Source organism: Bos indicus x Bos taurus, chromosome 7, assembly GCF_003369695.1.
Source record: "Bos indicus x Bos taurus breed Angus x Brahman F1 hybrid chromosome 7, Bos_hybrid_MaternalHap_v2.0, whole genome shotgun sequence".
In the NCBI taxonomy this organism is placed as follows: Eukaryota; Metazoa; Chordata; class Mammalia; order Artiodactyla; family Bovidae; genus Bos; species Bos indicus x Bos taurus.
In genome coordinates, this window is record NC_040082.1 from 40,291,530 (window position 1) to 40,314,484 (window position 22,955).

The following is a 22,955-nucleotide window of genomic DNA, read 5'->3' on the forward strand; positions in this document are numbered from 1 at the left end:
TCTTTGTGACCCCATGGATTGGGAATTCTCTAGGAATTCTCCCGGCCAGTATACTGGAGTGCATAGCCTTTCCCTTCTCCTGGGATCTTCGCAACCCAGGGATCGAACCCAGATCTCCCGCATTGCAGGTGGATTCTTTACCAGTTGAGCCACAAGGGAAGCCCAAGAATACTGGAGTGGATATCCAATCTCTTCTCTAGTGGGTCTTCCCAACCCAGGAATCAAACTGGGGTCTCCTTCATTGCAGGAGGATTCCTTACCAACTGAGCTATCAGGGAAGCCCAAATGTGAGAAATGTGGAGTCAGATAAATTCAGCTGGTCTTGTTTTAGAGCTTTTGAGGTACTTACATGCATTTGACTATCTAAAACATAGTATGCTGCATGTCCCAAACTTTGTGACCAAGTTCAGTTCAGTTGCTCAGTTGTGTCTGACTCTTTGCGACCCCATGGACCACAGCACGCCAGGCCTCCCTGTCCATCACCAACTCCCAGAGTTTACCCAAACTCATGTCCATTGAGTCAGTGATGCCATCCAATCATCTCATCCTCTGTCGTCCCCTTTTTCTCCTGCCTTCAATCTTGCCCAGCATCAGGGTCTTTTCAAATGAGTCAGCTCTTTGCATCAGGTAGCCAAAGTATTGTAGTTTCAGCTTCAGCATCAGCCGTTCCAATGAACACTCAGGACTGATCTCCTTTAGGATGGACTGGTCGGATCTCCTTGCAGTCCAAGAGACTGTCAAGAGTCTTCTTCAACACCACAGTTCAAAAGCATCAATTCTTTGGTGCTCAGCTTTCCCTATAGTCCAACTCTCACATCCATACATGACCACTGGAAAAGCCATAGCCTTGACTAGATGGACCTTTGTTGGCAGAGTAAAGTCTCTGCTTTTTAATATGCTGTCTAGGTTGGTCATAACTTTCCTTCCAAGGAGTAAGCGTGGTTTAATTTCATGGCTGCAATCACCATCTGCAGTGATTTTGGAGCCCCCCAAAATAAAGTCAGCCACTGTTTCCACTGTTTCCCCATTTATTTGCCATGAAGTGATGGGACCGGATGGCATGATCTTAGTTTTATGAATGTTGAGCTTTAAGCCAACTTTTTCACTCTCCTCTTTCACTTTCAAGACACTCTTTAGTTCTTCTTTACTTTCTGCCATAAGGGTGGTGTCATCTGCATATCTGAGGTTACTGATATTTCTCCCGGCAATCTTGATTCCAGCTTGTGCTTCTTCCAGCCCAGCGTTTCTCATGATGTACTCTGCATAGAAGTTAAATAAGCAGAGTGACAACATACAGCCTTGACGTACTCCTTTTCCTATTTGGAACCAGTCTGTTTTTCCATGTCCAGTTCTAACTGCTGCTTCTTTACCTGCATACAGATTTCTCAAGAGGCAAGTCAGGTGGTCTGGTCTTCCCATTTCTTTCAGAATTTTCCACAGTTGATTGTGATCCACACAGTCAAAGGCTTTGGCATAATCAATAAAGCAGAAATAGATGTTTTTCTGGAACTCACTTGCTTTTTCAATGATCCAGTGGATGTTGGCAATTTGATCTCTGGTTCTTCTACCTTTTCTCAAACCAGCTTGAACATCTGGAAGTTTGTGGTTCACGTATTGCTGAAGCCTGGCTTGGAGAATTTTGAGCATTACTAGCGTGTGAGATGAGTGCAATTGTGCAGTAGTTTGAGCATTCTTTGGCATTGTCTTTCTTTGGGATTGGAATGAAAGCTGACCTTTTCCAGTCCTGTGGCCACTGCTGAGTTTTCCAAATTTGCTGGCATATTGAGTGTGGCACTTTCACAGCATCATCTTTTAGGGTTTGAAATAGCTCAACTGGAATTCCATCACCTCCACTAGCTTTGTTCATACAGTTGCTTCCTAAGGCCCACTTGACTTCACATTCCAGCATGTCTGGCTCTAGATGAGTGATCACACCATTGTCATTATCTGGGTCGTGAAGATCTTTTTTATACAGTTACTCTGTGTATTCTTGCCACCTCTTCTTAATAACTTCTTCTTCTGTTAGGTCCATACCATTTCTGTCCTTTATTGAGCCCATCTTTGCATGAAATGTTCCCTTGGTATGTCTAATTTCCTTGAAGAGATCTCTAGTCTTTCCTATTTTATTGTTTTCCTCTATTTCTTTGCACTAATCGCTGAGGAAGGCTTTCTTATGTCTCCTTGCTATTCTTTCAAACTCTGCATTCAAATGGGTATATTTTTCCTTTTCTCCTTTGCTTTTTGGTTCTCTTCTTTTCACAACTATTTGTAAGGCCTCCTCAGACAGCCATTTTGCTTTTTTTAATTTCCTTTTCTTGGGGATGGTCTTGATCCCTGTCTCCTCTACAATGTCATGAACCTCTGTCCATAGTTCATCAGGCACTCTGTCTATCAGATCTAGTCCTTTAAATGTATTTCTCACTTCTGCTGTATAATCATAAGGGATTTGATTTAGGTCATACCTGGATGGTCTAGTGGTTTTCCCTATTTTCTTCAATATAAGTCTGAATTTGACAATAAGGAGTTCATGATCTCAGCCACAGTCAGCTCCCAGTCTTGTTTTTTTCTCACTGTATAGAGTTTCTCCATCCTTGGCTGCAAAGAATCTAATCAATCTGATTTTGGTGTCGACCATGTGGCAATGTCCATGTGTAGTCTTCTCTTGTGTTGTTGGAAGAGGGTGTTTGCTATGACCAGTGTGTTCTCTTGGAAAAACTCTATTATCCTTTTCCCTGCTTCATTCTGTACTCGAAGGCCAAATTTGCCTGTTACTCCAGGTGTTTCTTGTGACCACAGAACCCTTTTTCCCCCACAGGAATCACCTTATAGGAAGATATGTTAACAATGGCTGAAGTCCGTGTGGATTTCATGTTAATGAAGTAAAGTCATGCAACCCAGTCATGAAGTGATTGGGCTGGAGTAGATATAAGAAAATCTGAAATATTTGCAGAGTATTATTCAGCTTAGACTAACAATGTTTGGAGCCATTCTTATTTAATGCTGCAAGGCTCTGAACAGAAATTCACTCATATTTTGCAACTGGTTTTAGTCCTTGTACACTTGGCATTAGATGCCATGTGATTTTGTAGGACAGCTATATTTAAAGATTGCCAGGACCATTTATCTCAGATGGGAGAAGTCAGAGTTACATCACTGTATGAACTGATTAGCCTCATCCAAGGGTCATACATTTTCTTTTTAATTCAGATGGATGTTTTCTTCAATTGCATTCCCAGAGACAGGGAAAAGGCAAAAGAAGCCACTACAGGAGAGATCTCTGGATGATTGTAGTTAGGTAAATGGCAGCTTGTGGGGCTGAGAAGAAATTTTGCTGCTTGAATCCAAAAGTTTAAAAATGAGATTTTAAATACAGTTTTTATTTTCTGTCTTCCTTCCTTTCCATATCTGCTTTCTTTTAATTTAAAATTTTATTATTATTTATTTTTTAATTGGAGTGTAATTGCTTTACAATGTTGTGTTAGTTTCTGCTGTACAACAACATGAATCAGCTATAAGTATACATACATCTGCTCCTTCTTGAGCCTCCCTCCCACCTCCACCCTCCCATTCCGCCTCTCTAAGTCATCACAGAGCACCCAGCTGAGCTTCCTGTGCTACAAGGAAGCTTCCCACTAGCTATCTGTTTTACATATAGTAGTGTATGTATCTACTTTCCATTCTCATTTGTGCACATAGCTCAGAGGGAGGGTTGTAAATAAAAATAAATGGTATTTTCTCTTCTGTGACATCGAAGAATGAATGACTACAACTCGTACTTATTCCCACTATAAGTTTCTGAGGCCTTATATCTGGCCTTGATTTTTACTGAACCACATGCAGAGTCACAAAATTTTGAGGACTTTGAGGAGTCTTTCCAGTTGTTAGATGCAGCTCTTTTATTTTGAAAGTGAGGCAAAAGAGGTTCTGGAGCTTGCTGGTGCAGTGACTTGCTCTGGTTAGCTGCTTGGTCACAACTGAAGTGACTTAGCAGCAGCAGCAGGAGCCGGGGTTTTAGCCCAGTTCTCCAGACTCCAACTGCACTCCCCATTCAATTTTCTTTTCTATCAATGTTTCTCATGACATTTCCCTAGTTTTTTGTTTTTTTTTTTTTTAGCATGTGTCCCTGTGCTAAGTTGCTTCAGTCACATCTGACTCTTTGCGACCCAGTGGACTGTAGCTCACCAGGCTTCTCTGTCCATGGGATTCTCCAGGCAAGAATACTGGAGTGGGTTGCCATGCCCTTCTCCAGGGGCTCTTCTGAACCCATCGACTAAACCTATGTCTCTTGCATCTCCTGCATTGGCAGGCGGGTTCTTTACTACTAGTGCCACCAGACTTCCTTATATTTACCAAACCATCCCAAGTTTTATACATGATGGCATCACCATTCCAATGACTATTATGTGTAACACATTTATTTGAGATACAATTCCACTAAAATCAAAAAGAAAATTAAGAAAGGTGGAGAAAGACATTGTCTCAAATATCATCTCTTTCAAAAATTTATAATATAAATAGGGTACAGTGTAAACAGCTGTGTCATTTATTTTACAAATATTGAAGCTTACAGGTATAAATTTAATTTAAAGTTTATTAAATGCACAGGCTTTAAATAATTCCTAGTTCCCTACTTTTTCCTAAATATATGTTTCCAACTCTATATTCCACATATATTTATTGATCATCTATTAGGAGGCAGATGTTTAATGCCAAGTTGTACACTTCATTCATTAAGAATAAAAAGAGCAGTGTGAATCACTTATATCAAACTTTGAGTATGGCTCTGATGAATACCTTTCATGTTCAACTTATAGGGAATGATTTCTAGATGAGTCAGCATATTTAAAAACAATGTAAAAATAGTCTAGTGGTCTTTTTAATATAGTCACATAGTTACACACATGCTCAACTTATTCTTTAAAATGCTCTAGTCTGTATGGTTATTTTTAATGACTAAGGCATTTTAAATCTATCATCTATGTTGATAATTATGAGATAGTTAAAAACACGTTTAGGTTGACATTTTCAGTTATTTGTTTACAGTGCATTCAAAATGTACACATATGTAACTTAAAAATGGAAAAACCCAAAGTGTGATGCATTTCTAATTTTAACAAGAATCAAGGACAGGATTCACACCTGGCTGTAGTCTTGTGACTTTAGTGAAGGAAATCGATATTTATATAGCGTTGTGCTGATTTCATCCATGTGTTCAGTGCTTACTGCTGGAATGGCTCCCTGATGATCTGAGCTGAAATCTTCCTCCTGATCAGCCTTACTGGTTTCCTATTTCCTAAAGCCATGATGCTGTCATTTGGGATTCAAGCACAGCCATGTAACGCTTTGACCTTTCTTCTCTGCATTCTAACCCGTCATTCATCTCAACTTCTGCTCCAATCACAATGAGTTGTTTGCAGCTCTTTATGCCTGCGTTAATTTCTCTCCTCTGTGTGCTTGTTTATCCCATTCCTCCTTCCACAATGCCTTTCCCTCTTTTCTGTGCCCAGATACGTCTGTCCTTTAAGATCCCCCCAAAACATTTTTTTTTTTTGGTCCGTGAAATCTTCCCTCACAACTCTAGATATAAAATATTTTATCTTCTTTCTAAATTCTTTCTTCTAAATATACTTATCTGTACCATCTTATGTTCCTTATCACTTCCTATTCTGACTTATGAGGCTGTTCTCTGCCTTGAAGGCAGGATCTATACTGAATTCAGCTTAGTCCCTTACCGTGTCTAGCACAGAGCCTTACATGTTAGAGGCATTAATTTATACCAAATAGTGTTGAATGACACGACTTCTACTTTCTTTTGGTCATTCATTCATTCAAGCAGACAAATGCTATTTTTTAGCAACTTTTATATTCAAAGCTGCATCATAGTGTCAGTACCAGATAGGTTGCAGTTTAGGTTTTGTTAATACAGGTATAATTAGGTAGCTTATATTTAGGTATATTTATTGTGCAATAAGGATGCACATAAATACCTTAGTGTAAATCTGTTGGTTATGGTGAGGATTAAGTAGTAATAAAACTAACACTTTTTAAGTGATGGATAATGTGAGGCCTTCACCTAAACTCATTATAGGTGTTAAGTCAATTAACCCTGTAATAAATGTAGGAGACTTGCAGGAGATGCTGGTTCGATCCCTAGGTTGGGAAGATCCCCTGGAGAAGAAAATGGCAACCCACTTCAGTATTCTTGCCTGGGAAATCCATGGACAGGGGAAACTGGTGGGCTACAGAGCATGGGGCCACAAAAGAGACATGACGAAGTGACTAAACAACAGCAGCACTAGTTAGGTAGCTAGCCCCTCCCCTTTCCCAGACGACGACACAGAATCCGGAGAGGTTCAGTGACTTTCAGAAGATCCCACAGCTGGTAATTTGCAAAACCTGGTCTTGAACCAAAATCCATTTGACTCTAGAGTTATCTTTTAACCATCTAAAAAGAATGTAGTGTAACCCCAATGACCCAGAGAAGACCATTGTAGTCATTGCAACTCTCCAGAATTCAGCATGAAACTGGAAGTGAGCAAAAAACAAGAAAAAAAGGTAAATAAAATAACAGACTTTGAGGTAACCAGAACAGGAATTTTAAACAAACTATGTTATCTGTTTTCCCAGGACATAGCAAATTAGAAGGAGCAAAGTATAGGCGGGTTGTTAGAAGAAGGCTCGTTGACAGCAGAAGTGACAGCTTAATGTCAAGGGCAGGAAAGGAAAACCTAAAAAGCAGATGCAGAACTATATTACTGTACTGCACGTTAATGACTGTTCATAATGACAGTGGCCCCGAGTAATCAAGAAAGAGATGGCAATTATATTCAATATCTTCTGTCTGAAACAGCAAGATGTGTGTAACGTGTCCTCGAAAGATTTCAGTGAAAACACAGTGTTTAGGGGGTTGGCTTCAGTTTTCTGCAGAGCTTACTTCCTGGAGGCACGTGTTAAATTGGGAATTACTGAATATATGTGCAAGGATCAAATGGGATGCAGACAGGAACTATACCGCCCAAGAACATTAGAATGAGTCACTCTTTAGTGTCTTACAGCTTTGATATCCTTTTCTTAGAGCTCCGCAAGAACCTGAAAGACTTTTTGGTGAAAGGTGAATTCACAGCTTGCTACTCTACCTTTTGGTTCTTGTGTTTTTCGTTCCTAATTCCTATATCTTTGCAGGCAAGATTGTGCCCTGCAAATGGCCAACTTTGATGACAAACACTCAGCCCCTTCCAAAGACATATCTGGCCTTTCTCTTTTATATTTTAATTTGCAAACAAAGAAAGCAACAACCCAGGACCCTAAGCTGGGCCCAACTACGGAATGATATTCCTTCTTGACTGAATGTAGAAAAACAACCCTCGAGAAAGAGCCCATTGTACACTTTCAAACCACAGGGGCTGGCGTTACTGGTGTCCAGTCTGCTCCGTCTGGAATACTCTGGACCTCAGAAACTCACCAGCGCTTTTCCAGCTCCCAGATGGTCAGGACGGGATCCAGTCTTTAATGGGGCCCAATTGGCACAAGATTTACATCCTGGGAAGAGAGCTGGAGAAAGTTTATTTAAAAAATAAATTACCGAAAAATAAATAAATCAATCAACCCACAAAAACCAAAGGTAGTTCAAGTATAATGTATTTATTTTAGCCTTTTTCTCCTCGATCTGTTATTTTGAAAGATGATCTTATTGCTGTTTTGTTTTGTACAATTAACTGCATTGATTTAGGGACCTGGTTAGTTTCTTGGTCAGAAGAATTGGGCAGTATATTTTTGTGAATGTTTAATGAGGCTGCCAGGAAGTCTGTGGGAGCAAAGTTAAAAAAAATTTTTTTTTCTTCAGTAGAAAAAGTTTTTTTTTGAATGGAGTAGTATTGATGATATCTTTTTGGCAGATGCATAAGGGATGTTGTTGAATCTTTACCCTAATTATTAGTGGCAGTTAACGGTGTCACAGTATTTACTCATTCAATCTTCAACAAGTATTTATTGAATGTCTGCTAGTTTCCCAGGCACTCTTAAAACTGGAAACAGTAGAGAAAACAAGAAGGACCAAGTTCATATCCTATGGGGCTTGTATTCTCATTGGGAGATGCAGACAGTCAATTGGAAAATAGATCTCTATCTCTTCTCTATGTATCTGTGTCTATGTTGATACCGCTATGAGAGAAATTTTAGACGGCATTAGGAGATACTGCTGACTGTTCAAAAGCTAGATTTTAAATCCCCTATTTAACTCAGTTTCTGCTACTTCAGTTTCCAAAGTCTCCTCTGCAATTCATACATAAAGTTTATCTTTGGGAATTCATGTGACCCAACATATTTTGCTAAACATTGGTTTAGTTATTTTCTTGAAGGGACAAAAGGAAACCAGAATGTTTGTGAAACAGTAAATGCTTCCACAGGCTTTCTCTCACGTTCCCTGAGAAATCGTATACTGCCTTTGAGACAGGCAATTCTTGGGAATGAAAAAATCTGTCTTACGAAACCCAAGGAACCCTGATTAGGGAACAAACCAGAATACACTGAGGAACTTGGGAGAAGAACTGGCATCCCTTGATTTATGTTGTATCCACTTCAGGGAAATAGAGATAAAATATGTAGGTTCAGCCAGCACAGTCCCCCAGCATACATGCTGATCATATTTCAACTTTCTTTAAGAACTCCAGAAAACAATGTTTTTTTAAACACCATGTTTAACTACAGAAAAATGAACACCCCAGAGTGGAAGGACAATAAGTTTGCTTGTATGGTCACCAAAACTGTGGTGTCTCTTTAAAAATCCTTAGTCGATTTGGTTTGGAAGCTTTAATTATGCTTTTATGTTATAGTTTCCTTATTTAAGTGTCTGTTTTATGTCCATCACTCAACACCCCCTGCCTATCTCAAAAGAGATAGATATTATTACCCTAACTGAGGAGGAGGGAGAATGCTGTGAGAATTATTAATATATAAATTTAAAAATTAATCTGGAAAATGCTTTAGGATCCCTGGAGAAGCTCTACCCAGCACAAAGCATATTTAACATTATTATCAGTACTCCAACAGAACAGAACACATGCAGGATAAGATGGTAAACTGAGGCACAGAGAGTGACAGTGGATGAATGGGCCAGTGTCCCTTAGAACCCAGACTCTTGGATGGGTGATACCTAAAAACTACCCTATCAGTGCCTACTTTAGGCTTTTTCTAGTCATCACTGTTAATTATTTTTCTAGAGAAGAAACCTTTCCTTCCTTTTACCTCTTCTCTTTAAGGCTTTGCTTGTTTTGGAGGGTTATTTTTTTTTCCTTGTAACTTTTTAGTGTTGAAAATGATTAAGGCTAAAATATTAAGTCCAAAGCATAATAAGGAAAAATCATTGGTGTGCTTTCTAGTAATCCCAGTAATTTTTTTGTGTTGTGGCTTGGAACTTCAAATTGCATTTATTTCATATAGTTCCATTGGTTGGAAAACATGCATGAAGGCTTGCCTTGGAATTGCTTTTTTGTTTTGGTGGGAAATAATTCCCAGCCAGCTTCTCACCAATGAGAAAGGGTATTTTGAGGACCTACTACGTTCCCAGAACTTTTTTAGATGTAGGAGATACTGGGGACCCATTCCATCCTGTCAACAGTGGAGGTAGGATGAAAAGTACAAGTACCAGGAATTATAGAAAAACAGTAAGTAGCAGTAGGGAGGGACAGTTACGCAGTGGTGGTCACCAGACAGGCAGACTTGATGCTTCATATCTGTTCCTTGATCATTTTTCTTAACTTTGCTGAAATTCATTTTTCATATGTGTGAACCAGCTAATACCCATGCTTGCCCTTAAGAGCAAAAATCACCGAAAGAACTTCTCACATAGTTAGCTTCTCAGATAGCTTGGCACATAGTTAGAAGACAATGAAAAGTGAATTGCTCCTAAGGTCACGATCAAGGTCATTATCACCATCCGTTTAATGTGAACCAGAGGGATAAGGGGCTTCCCAGGTGGTACTAGTGGTAAGGAACCTGCCTGCCAGTTCAGGAGACACAATGAGACACGGGTTTAACCCCTAGGTCGGTAAGATCCCCTGCAGAAGGGCATGGCAATCCACTCCAGTATTCTTGCTTGGAGAATCCCACAGACAGAATAGCCTGGCGGGCTACCGTCCATGGGGTTGCGCAGAGTCGGACATGACTGAAGCGACTTAGCACGCATGCACTTAGCACACAGAGGAGTGCAGATAGTAAGTGCTACCGGCTCTCAGAGAAGAAAGTGATTCCCAAGACTTGCCCCCTTCTCCCAGAATTCTCCAATATGTCTCCATTAATATTTTAAAATACTGGGTACTCTCATTCACCCACCATACTTTTGAGACATATAAAAGCTGCATAGAGAATTATCCTCTCCCGTGTCCCTTGTCTGGACTCCAGACTTTGCAGACTGCCTCTTGGGGGTTTTGCTTCCACCTCTGTGCATTTCCATGATGCTCTGTGCATCCACAGACAGAGGCGTTCCTCTCTCCTGTCTCCCACTTTGATCAAGGACAGGCCCCACCCACGACCTCCATGTCTGTGTCTTGTCTCTCATGGCCACAGAAGCTTCACTTTGTACCCAGAAGCATGCCTCACCTGGTGACCACTCAGGACTCTTCTGCTCCTATGCTCTGATATGAAGAGAAAACGCTCATATAGGTAGCTCAGAGAGAGTATAATTACTGTTTGCTGGTAGGTCCTTGGTGTGCCAGCAGCCTCTACTGGGGCTTTGCAGAAACTATGTGTGTTTCTTTCATTGTAATATCACACTTAAAAGTGATTTCTTCTAATTATGATATTAATGCATTCTTATGGTTTGGAGAAGGAAATGGCAGCCCACTCCAGTGTTCTTGCCTGGAGAATCCCAGGGACGGGGGAGCCTGGTGGGCTGCCGTCTATAGGGTTGCACAGAGTCGGACACGACTGAAGCGACTTAGCAGTAGCAGTAGCATATGGTTGAGAAGCTTGAGAATTCAGGGAAGTATGCAGAAGAAAATATAGTAACCTGTAACTTTACCATCTTGTAACTTTTCTTGACCCTGATGATCTTTCTTTTAGCCTTTCTTCCATGCAAATATATATCTAATTCTTATTTAAGTCACATGCAATACATATTGCACAAACTGATAGTATTCTACTTTTGATTTTAGTAAGATTCTTCTCATAATTAATACCTATAAATATGTGAATTTATTTATTCCAGTATTGTTTATATGGCTATTATTTCCTGTGTAAGCACGTGTATACTCACACACACAAATACACATGTGCACACACATAGGAGGAAGAATGGGGAGAGAGAAGTTGTATCACATTAACATCATCAATCTAGAGATAAATGCTACTATTGGAGAGATGATCTTTTGTGGCCCTTTTTTGTATTGCTTAAATTATAATACTTTTTTGTATTGTTTAAATATTTTTTCTTTCTTTCACCTTATCCATTCTCACTGGAGTGAGTCACAGACCGTTAGACATCTTTTTTACCTCTTAGATGATATCTGAGCAGTGTTCTCATGCAGGGGTCTGAGTGCTGGGCCAGCTAGATAATTTTAAGAGCAAGTTAGGAGATGAAGGTTAAATATTATCAGGTTAAGAATGGTGGGCTCTTATGAATAGTTGTTGTCGTTCAGCTGCTCAGTCGTGTTTGCAACTGTTTGCAACCTCATGGACTGCAGCACACCAGGCTTCCCTGTCCTTCACCATCTCCTGGAGCTTGCTCACTCACGTCCATTGAGTTGGTGGTGCCATCCAACCATCTCGTCCTGTGTTGTCCCCTTCTCCTTGTGCCTTCGGTCTTTCCCAGCATCAGGGTCTTTTCGAATGAGTTAGCTCTTCGCATCAGGTGGCTAAAGTATTGGAGCTTCAGCATCAGTCCTTCTAATGAATATTCAGGACTGATTTCCTTTAGAATTGACTGGTTTGATCTCCTTGCTGTCCAAGGGACTCTCAAGAGTCTTCTCCAACACCACAGCTCAAAAGCATCAATTCTTTGGCATTCAGCCTTCTTTATTAAGGTCCAATTCTCACATCCATGCATGACTACTCGGAAATCCATAGCTATGACTATACAGACCTTTATTGACAAAGTAATGTCTCTGCTTTTAAATATGCTGTCTAGGTTTGTCATAGCTTTTCTTCCAAGGAGAAAAGATAGGAGATCCTGTATTATGGATAGGGTGGACTCTTATTACTTAGCTTAATGCAGTCAAACATCTAGTAGAATTCAGGCCTAATTTATACAAGAATTTTTGTCAGAAATATTTTGGGAAATATCCTGTATATGAGGTATTACTTTAAATACTTTAGAGGGTATGGACATGAATTAGACCCTGTTGCTGACTTCAAGGATTGTTTAATGAGAAAAAGATATTTAAGAAAATCTTTATAGCACAACGCAGAATAGAATGCTAAGCTCTCAAGTATGCATTCCATGATTATATAAATTTTTACAAATGTGTGAGTAACTGTGACTCTAAAGATCAGGTGAAACTTACTGGAAGAGGGAACATCTCTTCAGGGTATTAAGGAACAAGAGAAATAGCAGTAGGGGAATGTTTAGGCAAGGAATGGCATGAACAAGGCAAAGATGGTAGGCTATTTTCATATATCCACGTGGCCTTCTCTCCAGAGTGTGGAAGGGCAGAGTGGGAAGGATGACTCACAAGGGCAGTCAGCTCTCAAGCCTTGGAGCACCTGGCTACCATGCTAAGGAGTCTAGACTACATACCATACATGAAGGAGCAGGTGAGGGTTTGAGTCAGGGCATGGCATAATGAAGTTGGTTTGAAGAGGACAATTCTGGTTGAGAAAGTAGAAGCAGAGAAAGGCCATTTTAGAAGGCATTTATAATATTGCAATTGTCTGAGTAAGAAATGGTGACAGCCTGAACAAGATAAAGGAGAAAGGCGCCAGTGAAATTCAGTAGAAGGTAGAGTCAACATGACTAAAAGAAAATTTGAAGGGAGAAAAAAAAGATAATCCCAAGGTTTCTATTTTGGGTGATTCAAAGGGTAGTGTTCTCTTAGCTGAGAGAAGGAACACAGGATCAGGAAGTACGGTTATACGTAGTAAGATGATAAATGATCTTGCATCCTGTTGAGATTGAAGTTGCAGTAAGATACATAAGGGGAGATTCTGTTACTCTCTTGCTGATAAAAATGTGGTGTTTGGCCAAAGAGATCAAAGCCGCAGGCGTAGGCTTGGAAGTCAGTTTAGCTAACGTGGTTGAGCCAGTGAGTGAATTCAAGAATTGTTAGGCAAATGAAAGAGAAAAAAAATCTAGAACAGACTTGTGAAATGTCTACAATTAACAAATTGGCAGAAGGAAATAGGTGGCACAGGAAGAGATCAGGAATCAATGAATAAGAGAGGAGCTCTGGAAAACACTTATTTACACGGATAAGAGGTTGATTTTCTTCCTGCTGTTTCCAAATAATATTAGTTAACTCGTCTGACTCTCAATTTTTGCTTATCTGGAATACATATCCCATAAGGATGGGCTTTAAAAAGATAGTGAATGTGAAAGTGCTTTGGTAAACCATCAGACACTCTCTGAGGCTTAAGTCTTATAATTAGTGTCACAGAAGTGAAGAAAGTGTAGACTTCCAAAAAGGAAGAAAGTAGTATCAGATGCTACAGGGTTTCAGAAGTATGTTTATTTTTAACTCAAATTGTTCGTTTTGTGATTTAAGGAAGTTAAGCCAAGAGAGTGAATCTGTTCTCGAATCACTTAGAACAGAATTTCCCAAAGTGTGGGGAATGTGCCCCTGGTTGTACAGGAGACCGTTTTGGATTTGACACAGACATTAAATAGAACTGAATCATCGTGAAAAAGTGATTCTCCTTTTATTTCTCCTTTAATCCTTCTGATTTATGTTAAGGGAGAAAGTCTCAGTTGGAGCAAACAAATCTGTATTCTAACACTAGCTCAACTCCCTTTTCAATAAACCCATTCAGGTTGTCAACATTATCTAACTAGAATTTAACAACATCATATTAGCTTTAAGATTACCACAACCAGTTGCAATAGTAATATAGTGTCCTTTTAAAATAAGTTATTTGAAACAAAAAGTTCACAAAGACTTGGACACAACTGAGCGACCGAACAACAACAAAGCAAAAAGTTAACCAATTAAAATTTTTAATTACATAATTGTATGGGTATAGGTTGTTTATAGACATGGCGAAACTTAGGAAGTGCTATTGCAATGATGAAAGTTTGAAAAATTTAGACTTATACTAGAGCCTTTCTTCCTTCTGTAACTTAGAGGGGCTGCCTTTAGTTCAGCCCAATTAGAACAATGTGGGAAGTTTATCCTGAGATGGGGGAGGGGTTTGGGGTGGGTTGTGGGTACTAGGCTTCCAAATCTAGACCCTATCTTTCCCCTAAGATGTTGGGTCAATTTTTGAAGCCACTAGACTTTTTTGGACTTTTGTGTATTTAGCTATTAAAACGAGAGCATTCATTTTAAATGATTACTAGCATTCCTTCCTGCAATAAATTTGTACCTCTTTGAGTGATTAATAAATAAACCTCTCCGCTATCTAGTTGATAGTGGTTAGATACAATTTTTTTCCTTCTGAATGCCATCAATATCATGTGTCAGTGTGAGAGCCTGTTCCCAGACTAACATCTACAGCAGGGGAAACATCAACAAGTTCATTCTCTAATGATGATTCATATTCTACCTTATTTGCAAAGGACAGTTATTTCAATAGTGAATCTCTGCTTTAGTTAGACTGATTAAAACGGAAAATGAAATTGTAAATGAAAATTTGTTTCAATTTCCTTTATGCTGACCCCCTACTCTCTTAAGTAGTTTCTTTGCAGTCATATCTAATCAGTTTGTAAATTTTATAAATCAATTTTGTTCCTTAGTGTATCAACTCATAGGTCCTTATACTTAAAAAGATGTCTCTGATATCTATTTACTGATATCTTTCCATCTTTTAAAATGTATTTCCCCCTGAGAAAAGGGTGGGTAGGTGAAATATTCTCTGTCTGAAAGTTCTCCTAAATATTATTGTGATTTAATCTTACTCTACAGTCCAAGTAACTTTTAGAATAGAAGCATGCCACTTATTTGGAAAATAACTATATGGCAACTTCCCCCATCAAAGGTACAACCAGGGACCAGGTAGAAAATGAAAAATGAATAGCATGTGAATTTAAAAGCAACACATATACATATAGTGTTGGATCTGAAAACTTTGAGTTTGATGCTAGCTTTAAAATGTTTAAAGATATAAATATGAACATTTCTTCTTTATGATTAGACGGAATTACTCCCTATCATTTTTTGAACTGTTATCAGGGTCACTTTTGCTCTTATTTGCTCTTACGAGGGTGATTTTGTGTAAGCAGTTTAACAATTTATGATTCTGTTTTCATATCTGAAAAAAGCAGATGAGAATACATACAAATGACCTGACCAAATTAGTACTTGCAAGTAAAACCTTCAGTGACATAGTGGGTAACCTCCTACCCTGGTACTCAACTAGTGTTAATCCCAGCATTGTAAGAACACTGTCCGATCAGTTGAGATTAAACACACACTTGATTTTGGAAGATCATCTTTTACTGCTCTTCAGAGCTTCCTTCCTTCTCTTATTCTCTATACAATAATAAACTAGATTTCCTGTTTTCTATCCTTAAAGATTAGAAGAGAAGTACAGAAGGTGCAAAGGACATTAGGAGGAAAAAAGACAAAGAAAATGAACAAAATAGAAATAATTTAAAACTCATAAGTATCCAGGGCCATTTACTGCAGGGGAAAATAGCCCATCATACCTCATGGTCACTTAGGCCTTTTCTGTATTATAGAAGATACACCGATCTAAGATAAATAGAACTAAGATATAACAAGGGGTATTTCAAATGAAAGTCTTGATTTATTAAGGCTAAATTAAATTATATATATTTTGCTTATTTTAGAAAACATATAATGCATTTTGGAAGAATTTCAATATGAAAAGGTCAAAATCTTAAGTAAATATTTTTTGTGCTTTTATGGGTAAACGTTTAGCCATCAAAAAATGTAGCCATTGAGAACTCAGTCTCCAGTGGTTCCACATAAGTATGGTATTCCTGAAGAATCTTTTGTGTATTTCCAGCAAATAAGGGTGCACACATTCTATGGGAGAGGATCAGTTCAGTTCAGTCGCTTAGTCGTGTCCGACTCTTTGCAACCCCATAAATCGCAGCACACCAGGCCTCCCTGTCCATCACCGGCTCCCAGAGTTCACTCAAACTCACGTCCATCAAGTCGGTGATGCCATCCAGCCATCTCATCCTCTGTCGTCCCCTTCTCCTCCTGCCCCCAATCCCTCCCAGCATCAGAGCCTTTTCCAATGAGTCAACTCTTCGCATGAGGTGGCCAAAGAGGATAGGCATTTCTAATTACTAACTTAAAGTGATTTCTGTGCAGATGACCTTTATGTTTCAAGAAAGAGCGTTTGGTAGAAATCACTTGCAGATTTTAGCAGGAGCCACTTTCTTACATTCTTTTTGCCAGGCCTTTGTGCTGGGACTGTTTACCTAGGTGGGACTCAGGGGCTGGCATTTGTGCTGTCACCTTGATCCTCATGGAGTTGTCTGTGATTCTCTGGACTGCTGCTTCTAAGTCGCTTCAGTCTTGTCTGACTCTGTGCGACCCCATAGACAGCAGCCCACCAGGCTCCCCGTCCCTGGGATTCTCCAGGCAAGAACACTGGAATGGGTTGCCATTTCCTTCTCCAGTGTATGAAAGTGAAAAGTGAAAGTGAAGCCGCTCAGTCGTGTCCGACTCTTAGCGACCCCATGGACTGCAGCCCACCATGCTCCTCCGTCCATGGGATTTTCCAGGCAAGAGTACTGGAGTAGGGTGCCATTGCCTTCTCTGGATAAAATATTTAAATTTGCACATTGAAACAAAAGCCCTTTCTAAATTATAAGAACAGCACAAACATGAGTTAGTCCAAATGATCACCCATTACATACCAACTCAGTACTGCAGCCCTGAGCTAAACAAATCTGAAAGCAGTCAAGGAACAGGCAGTTGCACACACCAGAAAGAGAGCACAGAGAGTCTAGCACCATCAGAGGTCAACTACAAGGGCTGAAGTTTTCAAAGAAGCAGATAATGCCAGTTTTATGGCCATTAATAACATTTTAGTTATATAAACAATGATAAGAGTACTAAAAAGCAAATTCTGCTTTGCAGTGTGCTCTGATCGCCAACAGGGTTCAGAAATGAACTTTCTCCCTGTGCACGTGACATTGCATAATGGACCACTGATCATCCTCCGGCCCCTCCCCAGCTTCCAGCTCCCTTTTATGGACAGTCCTTAGTCTTGCCAGACCTCTCAGCTGTTCCAGGGAGAAAGCTTCTTGGGTTTCCCCTTTAAAGCTCTTTGATTGTTCCTCTGGTAGTTAATGCACCAAATGGTCTTCGGGGCATTTCCTACATGGGCTCTGCAGCTCATCAGAGCACCTCGACCATGGATTTCCTACCTCTGTGTTTTGCACATGTTGAAGGGCTCAGTTCAAACACCAGGCCCACCAGCTTCTGGAGAGGTGTGGCAGAGCTCAGTGCTGATTTGGGTGTCTGCCTTAAAACAGAGATTTTTCCAAAGGATATCCTGTAGTAGATAAATCATTTCATTAGACCAGGTTTACTTTTCAAACCAGGAAGCAGAGTGCCTGCCATGTAGGAAAACTCAGATAAAGTTGTTATGACTGTTCTCAGAGCACTTGTAAATATTGTTGTCAGTGTTTTTTATACAGGTTCCATCATGATTGTATTTAAACATGGACAGGTTAATTAGGTGTTTGAAGACTATGTTTATTGAGAACCGATAAGAAAGCTGTGAAATGAGTCCTTTACATATTGCAATGACAATGTTTTCTTTTCCCCCAAATGTCTCCCACTAGTTGATTACTCCTCACGCCATCCGTGTGCAGACTCCTCCTCGGCATATCCCTGGTGTTGTAGAGGTCACCTTGTCCTACAAATCCAAACAGTTCTGCAAAGGGACACCTGGAAGATTCATTTACACAGGTAAGAACTACTGCAGATGGTGGACAGAGCGGTCTTGACCTTGTGGGTCTTTGACTCAATCTTGTGTGTATAAGTGCTATTTTATTCTAAAATCTATTTCTTCTTAAGACCCATTTTCTCTGTTTCACCCCATTTATGGTGAAATGAGTTGCTACTACTACTATTATTACCGTTATTATTAGATAAGATTTCATCTAGGTGTCCTTGTTGAATGACAGGATCTGTTGAAATCATGGGTTAGATACCTAAGGCAGTGGCATGAGCAAGGAGGAGTGCTATACAGTCCTAAGAGTCTCTGGATGTTAAGCCATCATGTCGGGGTTTGCTTGCTTTATGGAGTAGGAATGTGCTTGAGTGCACAATACAACTTTCTTCTAGCCTGGTCATGGCCATTTAAAGACTTTTGGTGGTTTTCATATTTAATTCTGGGTTGGTGCTTTCTTTCCCTTTAAGCTTCATTTTGTTCCCCATGACTGCCGCCTACCATCCCAAACACATGGACCTGCCTTGACACATGGACCTGCCTTGGCACATGGACCTATCTTGCATTAAGAAGCTAGGGTTCTAGGGTGAGGGTGAATTTCCTCACGTCACATGGAGAGAACCAGGCAGGTTCTCTATGGAAACATATCAAGTGCAGAGTCTAAGTGCCCAGTGTGTAGTCAAAGAGATCCTCAGAGTGTTACATGTAAACCAAACACCCAGGGATCTTTGTTGCAATCCAGATTGTGATTCAGTAGCTCCGGGTGGGATCTGAAACTCTGCATTTCTAACAAGCTCACAAGGAGAGGCTGATGATCCTGGTCCGAGGACCACACTGGCTTTGGGGACAGTCTAGGTCCTCTGCTGTGTAGCAGCCATTGCTGGGTTGTTGCCTCCAGAAACTGGCCCCATGTTTCCTTCTTTAATCACTAAAGGACCACAAAGCCAGATTAAGTACTGAGTGTAAGTTGCTTTCACACAAAGAGACTCCAGAGCATGAAGGGATAACTGTGTTAACACATCCTAATTAGAACCATACAATTAAATGGACAAATTGTATTTTACTGTGACATTTTATCTCAAAGCATCTTTCCTGTTGTATTTTAATAGGAGGAACAAAATCAACCATGCTTCTCAGTGACTCGCTCTCCCGACTCAACCCTCTCTCAAAATTATAAAAACAGCTAATGCATCCTGACCCTTGGAAATGCCTCCCAGTCCTTTAAACAAAATGCAGGTTTGGTGCCTGCCTGACGATTAGTTTTAGTTAATTGAAAATTATAGGATTGACCCAAGAGGAAAATTTTATTTGCACTCCAATCACTTTTACAAATTAAGGAAAATTACCACAATTTTGTTTAGCTAAGGTTTCACACTGAGTTCAAGAAATTAGCTCAGCCATCCCAACAAAGTCAGCACTTTGTTAGCAAGCACTTGAAAAAATAATAGTCTATCTGGAGTTTGGTGGTGTATACAAACGAAGCATAGAGAAAGCTATGATGCTTTATAGAAGTAGGCCAAGTGTTTTTAATTAGGCTCATTGGTTCAGCGTAAGTTTTGAAGAACAATCAAACTAGCAGATTAGCTGTTTCTTTTAAAGCTAGGATTTCTTGCCATTCATTTTTCCCATGAGAACTTCCACATAGCACAATTTTTTTTTTTTTTACAAGCCTCATTATAGGCCTGCAGGAAAAGGACCAATTGAAACTTCTGATACTGTAACATTCCCCACCATCATTCCGATGGATGGGAGTTTTTCACAATGTTCTTCACTGAACTCGGTGTTCTGGAACATATTACAAAACCACAGAGGCCAAATGTTTTCTCTGAGGAGTTTGGACTCTGTTTTTGGTCGAAAACATTTAGGCCTCGCTGGCTGCTTATTTACTCTGCCATTAAGAACAAGAAAAGGAGAAGAAAAAGAAGAAGAAAACGCTCGTGTTGTGGGAGGAACGAGAGGCAATCAAGCGTGATTCCGCTTTGGTGACAGCGTCTCTGCCCATTAATGGTTCCATTCTGTGGTCAGGTCTCATTTAGAAGAAATTATTTTTAATCAGTGCTCAACAAAATATCCCCTTGAGCCACCTGGCCATAAAAGTTAAAAAAAAATCATCCTCATTAAATTACTTAAATTCTCAAAAGAAAATAGCTAGGGGACCCATCATTATTGGGATTTTTTTTTTTTAACCATTAAAAAAATTGCCATCAATTTAAGAAATCACATCTTGGAAAACCTGTATCAGACGGGGGAATTAAGATCAAAGATAAAAGTGGCCGATCTGCAAGTCTCACAAAGTAGTTAAGGATAAGAGAGAGAAGTCCTGGGTGTGCATGCACGTGTGTAAGTGTGCGGGAAATTTAAAGTATGAAAAAAATGCTTTTGCTGATCCTGCCTCAAACTGTGGACCATAGATAGGAAGACTTAGTTTTTTAAGTATTCTAAGAGAGAGACTCACCTCTCTCTGATTTGGAAAAATAAAATTTTCAAAGAAACCGGTACAAAAACTTCCCCACTGATATAGCTGGCTGTTCACAGTCACTGTGACATTACGTCATTTCTAACAAAAGAGAGTCTCTGTTAATTGGTGAACCGCACCGAAGACTCCTGATCATTATCATTAAATGCCCCTACCAAGGGTCACACATTCATGGCTGGTGCTGCCAGACCGGGGTGGTTTGCTCAGTTTACCTGCTTGTCGCCACTCTCTAGCAAAGGTGTCGAGATGGGTCATAAATTCTCTCTGTTCTTTGTATCCGAACAACCACTCAGCTCATTGGAAACCTGCAGCACCCGCACCCCCACCAACCCTTCCATCCCCTCCCACAGAAGCTCACACTTCATTTTCTTTAACATCCATGGCATTTCAAGATGCGAGGCTTGGTTTTCTGGATAGGGTGAGCCAATACTGTTTCTTAGGAGAAAATATCACTTGGAATTTTTCCTTTAAAAAAAAAAATGTCCTGGGACTGAAAAACAACATCCCAAACGAAGGTACTGCTTTTGAGTGCGTGTGAGAGGATTTGCGCATGCGTATGTGCAAGTCTGTAAAAATCCATAATCAATGAAAAAGAAAAACCCCCACACAACCGAGACAGAAACAGCCTGGCCTAATCTATGCAAATAAAAGCAGACTTCTGGGGGTGGGAGGAAAGAATTTGACTAAATACAGATTGCCTGCAAGCTGGCTCCACTTGTGGGGACAGGCGTGCAGCTCTCCATCTTTGGTGCTTCAGACCAGGGACACGTGAGGATTCTCAGCTGCCAGCTGTGCCCTTCTCTCGTGTCTGCTCCATCAGACTGAGGGAGCAAAGTGAATCCCAACTGGATCGGAACAAAAGAGGGGGATATTGCATCCCTGATCTGATTTATTGTGGCCAGTTATTCTCATGTAAATGCAGAGCAAGGCTGACTTTAAATTTTAAATCATGTTTTCTCATAGGAGGAAACAAAAACCCTTTCTGAGGACAGGACTTTTTTCAAAGGCCTCCCTAATCCTGTGTCTGGTCCGTCAGTCCAGTGGGAAGTCAATCCCCATAAACCTCCACTGCCCTGGAGGGGGCCTTCCCAGTATCTTTGTTCTTCTCAGTAGCCTCTTTGCTGTTACATCTTTAAGTGACTTGTAGAATTCTCTCCTGCTAAACTTGAAGTAACCTTGGGTGTTGATAAAAGACTCTCAGAAGGCTTTAGCTGCTTCTTCAAAGCTCTTCGAGTTGGTTTTTCTTCATAAGAGGTGCCCAAATCCAAATGTAGTTTTAAACTTCGTTCCAGTTATTTCTCTATTGGAGTGGGTGGTGTCTTTGGGGAAAATATGCCTGGAGCAGTGGGCCACCAGGATGCTAGACCAGCTTAGGTGTGTACCAAGAACCATATATTGCCTGTTGCCCCAAAGCTGATGAAAGCCCCAAAGGTTGCTCATCTAACAGCTCAGATTTGGTTTAGTTGAGTCACATCTCTAATCCTTTCTGCTGCTGAGTTCTTCTGTTCTTAACATTTTCCATCAAGCTTCCTGCTCTTGAGGAAGGACTAAACAAAATTCTTATTAGTCTCAGACTTTACTTTGAAGTCAATATTCTTCCTGGAAATGCTTCCTGTTTGTACCGTATGCCCAGAATTACTTTGCATGTAGAAGGGGTCGTGTTGCCTGAATATATTAGATGAAACTTGATGACATGTACCATATCTTTCCAGTTTTCTTTTTTTTTCCCTCTCCCCATTCCTCTGTGTTCTCCCTCTACCCCTACTCTCTCTTCTTCTTTCTTCCCTTCTTGCCCTTTTCATTCCTCCCCAGTAGTCTTTTCTTTCTCACTTCCAAGGAGATGATGTAGCATAGTGATTTAAGTCCTTGGGTTTAAGAGTTGATGGGTATAGATTGAAATCTCAGCTCTGGCTTTTACCAGAGAGATTATTTTGGGTATGTAGTGTGATAGCTCTAAACCACAGTTACCTCATGTTTACATTATTACAAGGAAAAATAACTTGCTGGGGTTGTTCTTAGTATCAGGAAAATGTGTATAAAGCACTTAAGGTGAGCTAGCATGAGCACTTAGCCAGATATTAGTAGTTTCCATTAATAAGTGATGATCATTATTATTCATTCATTCATTGCTGTCCCCAATATGGTGTAAATATTTCACATGTTGTTTGTTTTCTCCATCATGTTCTAGAGGTCTATGAAATGTCCTTTGGAATTTTAGTAATAAACCTGTGGTTATCAGTAAATTAGAGAAATAAGAATACTGCTACTGCTGCTACTGCTAAGTCGCTTCAGTTGTGTCCGACTCTGTGTGACCCCATAAATGGCAGCCCACCAGGCTCCCCCATCCCTGGGATTCTCCAGGCAAGAACACTGGAGTGAGTTGCCATTTCCTTCTCCAATGCACGAAAGTGAAAAGTGAAAGTGAAGTCACTCAGTTGTGTCCGACTCTTTGCGA

General features: G+C 40.1%; 1 protein-coding gene across 7 annotated transcripts in view; it reads left to right on the plus strand.

The window, feature by feature from the left end:
* The window catches only part of EBF1 (EBF transcription factor 1), a 410,646-nt gene that overhangs the window by 308,178 nt on the left and 79,513 nt on the right, over positions 1-22,955 (plus strand). For all 7 annotated transcript variants that reach the window (XM_027545801.1, XM_027545802.1, XM_027545803.1 and 4 more), the window contains exon 10: positions 17,915-18,041. In XM_027545801.1, coding sequence (XP_027401602.1) covers positions 17,915-18,041 — 127 coding nt within the window. The remainder of the gene's footprint in view (positions 1-17,914; positions 18,042-22,955) is intronic.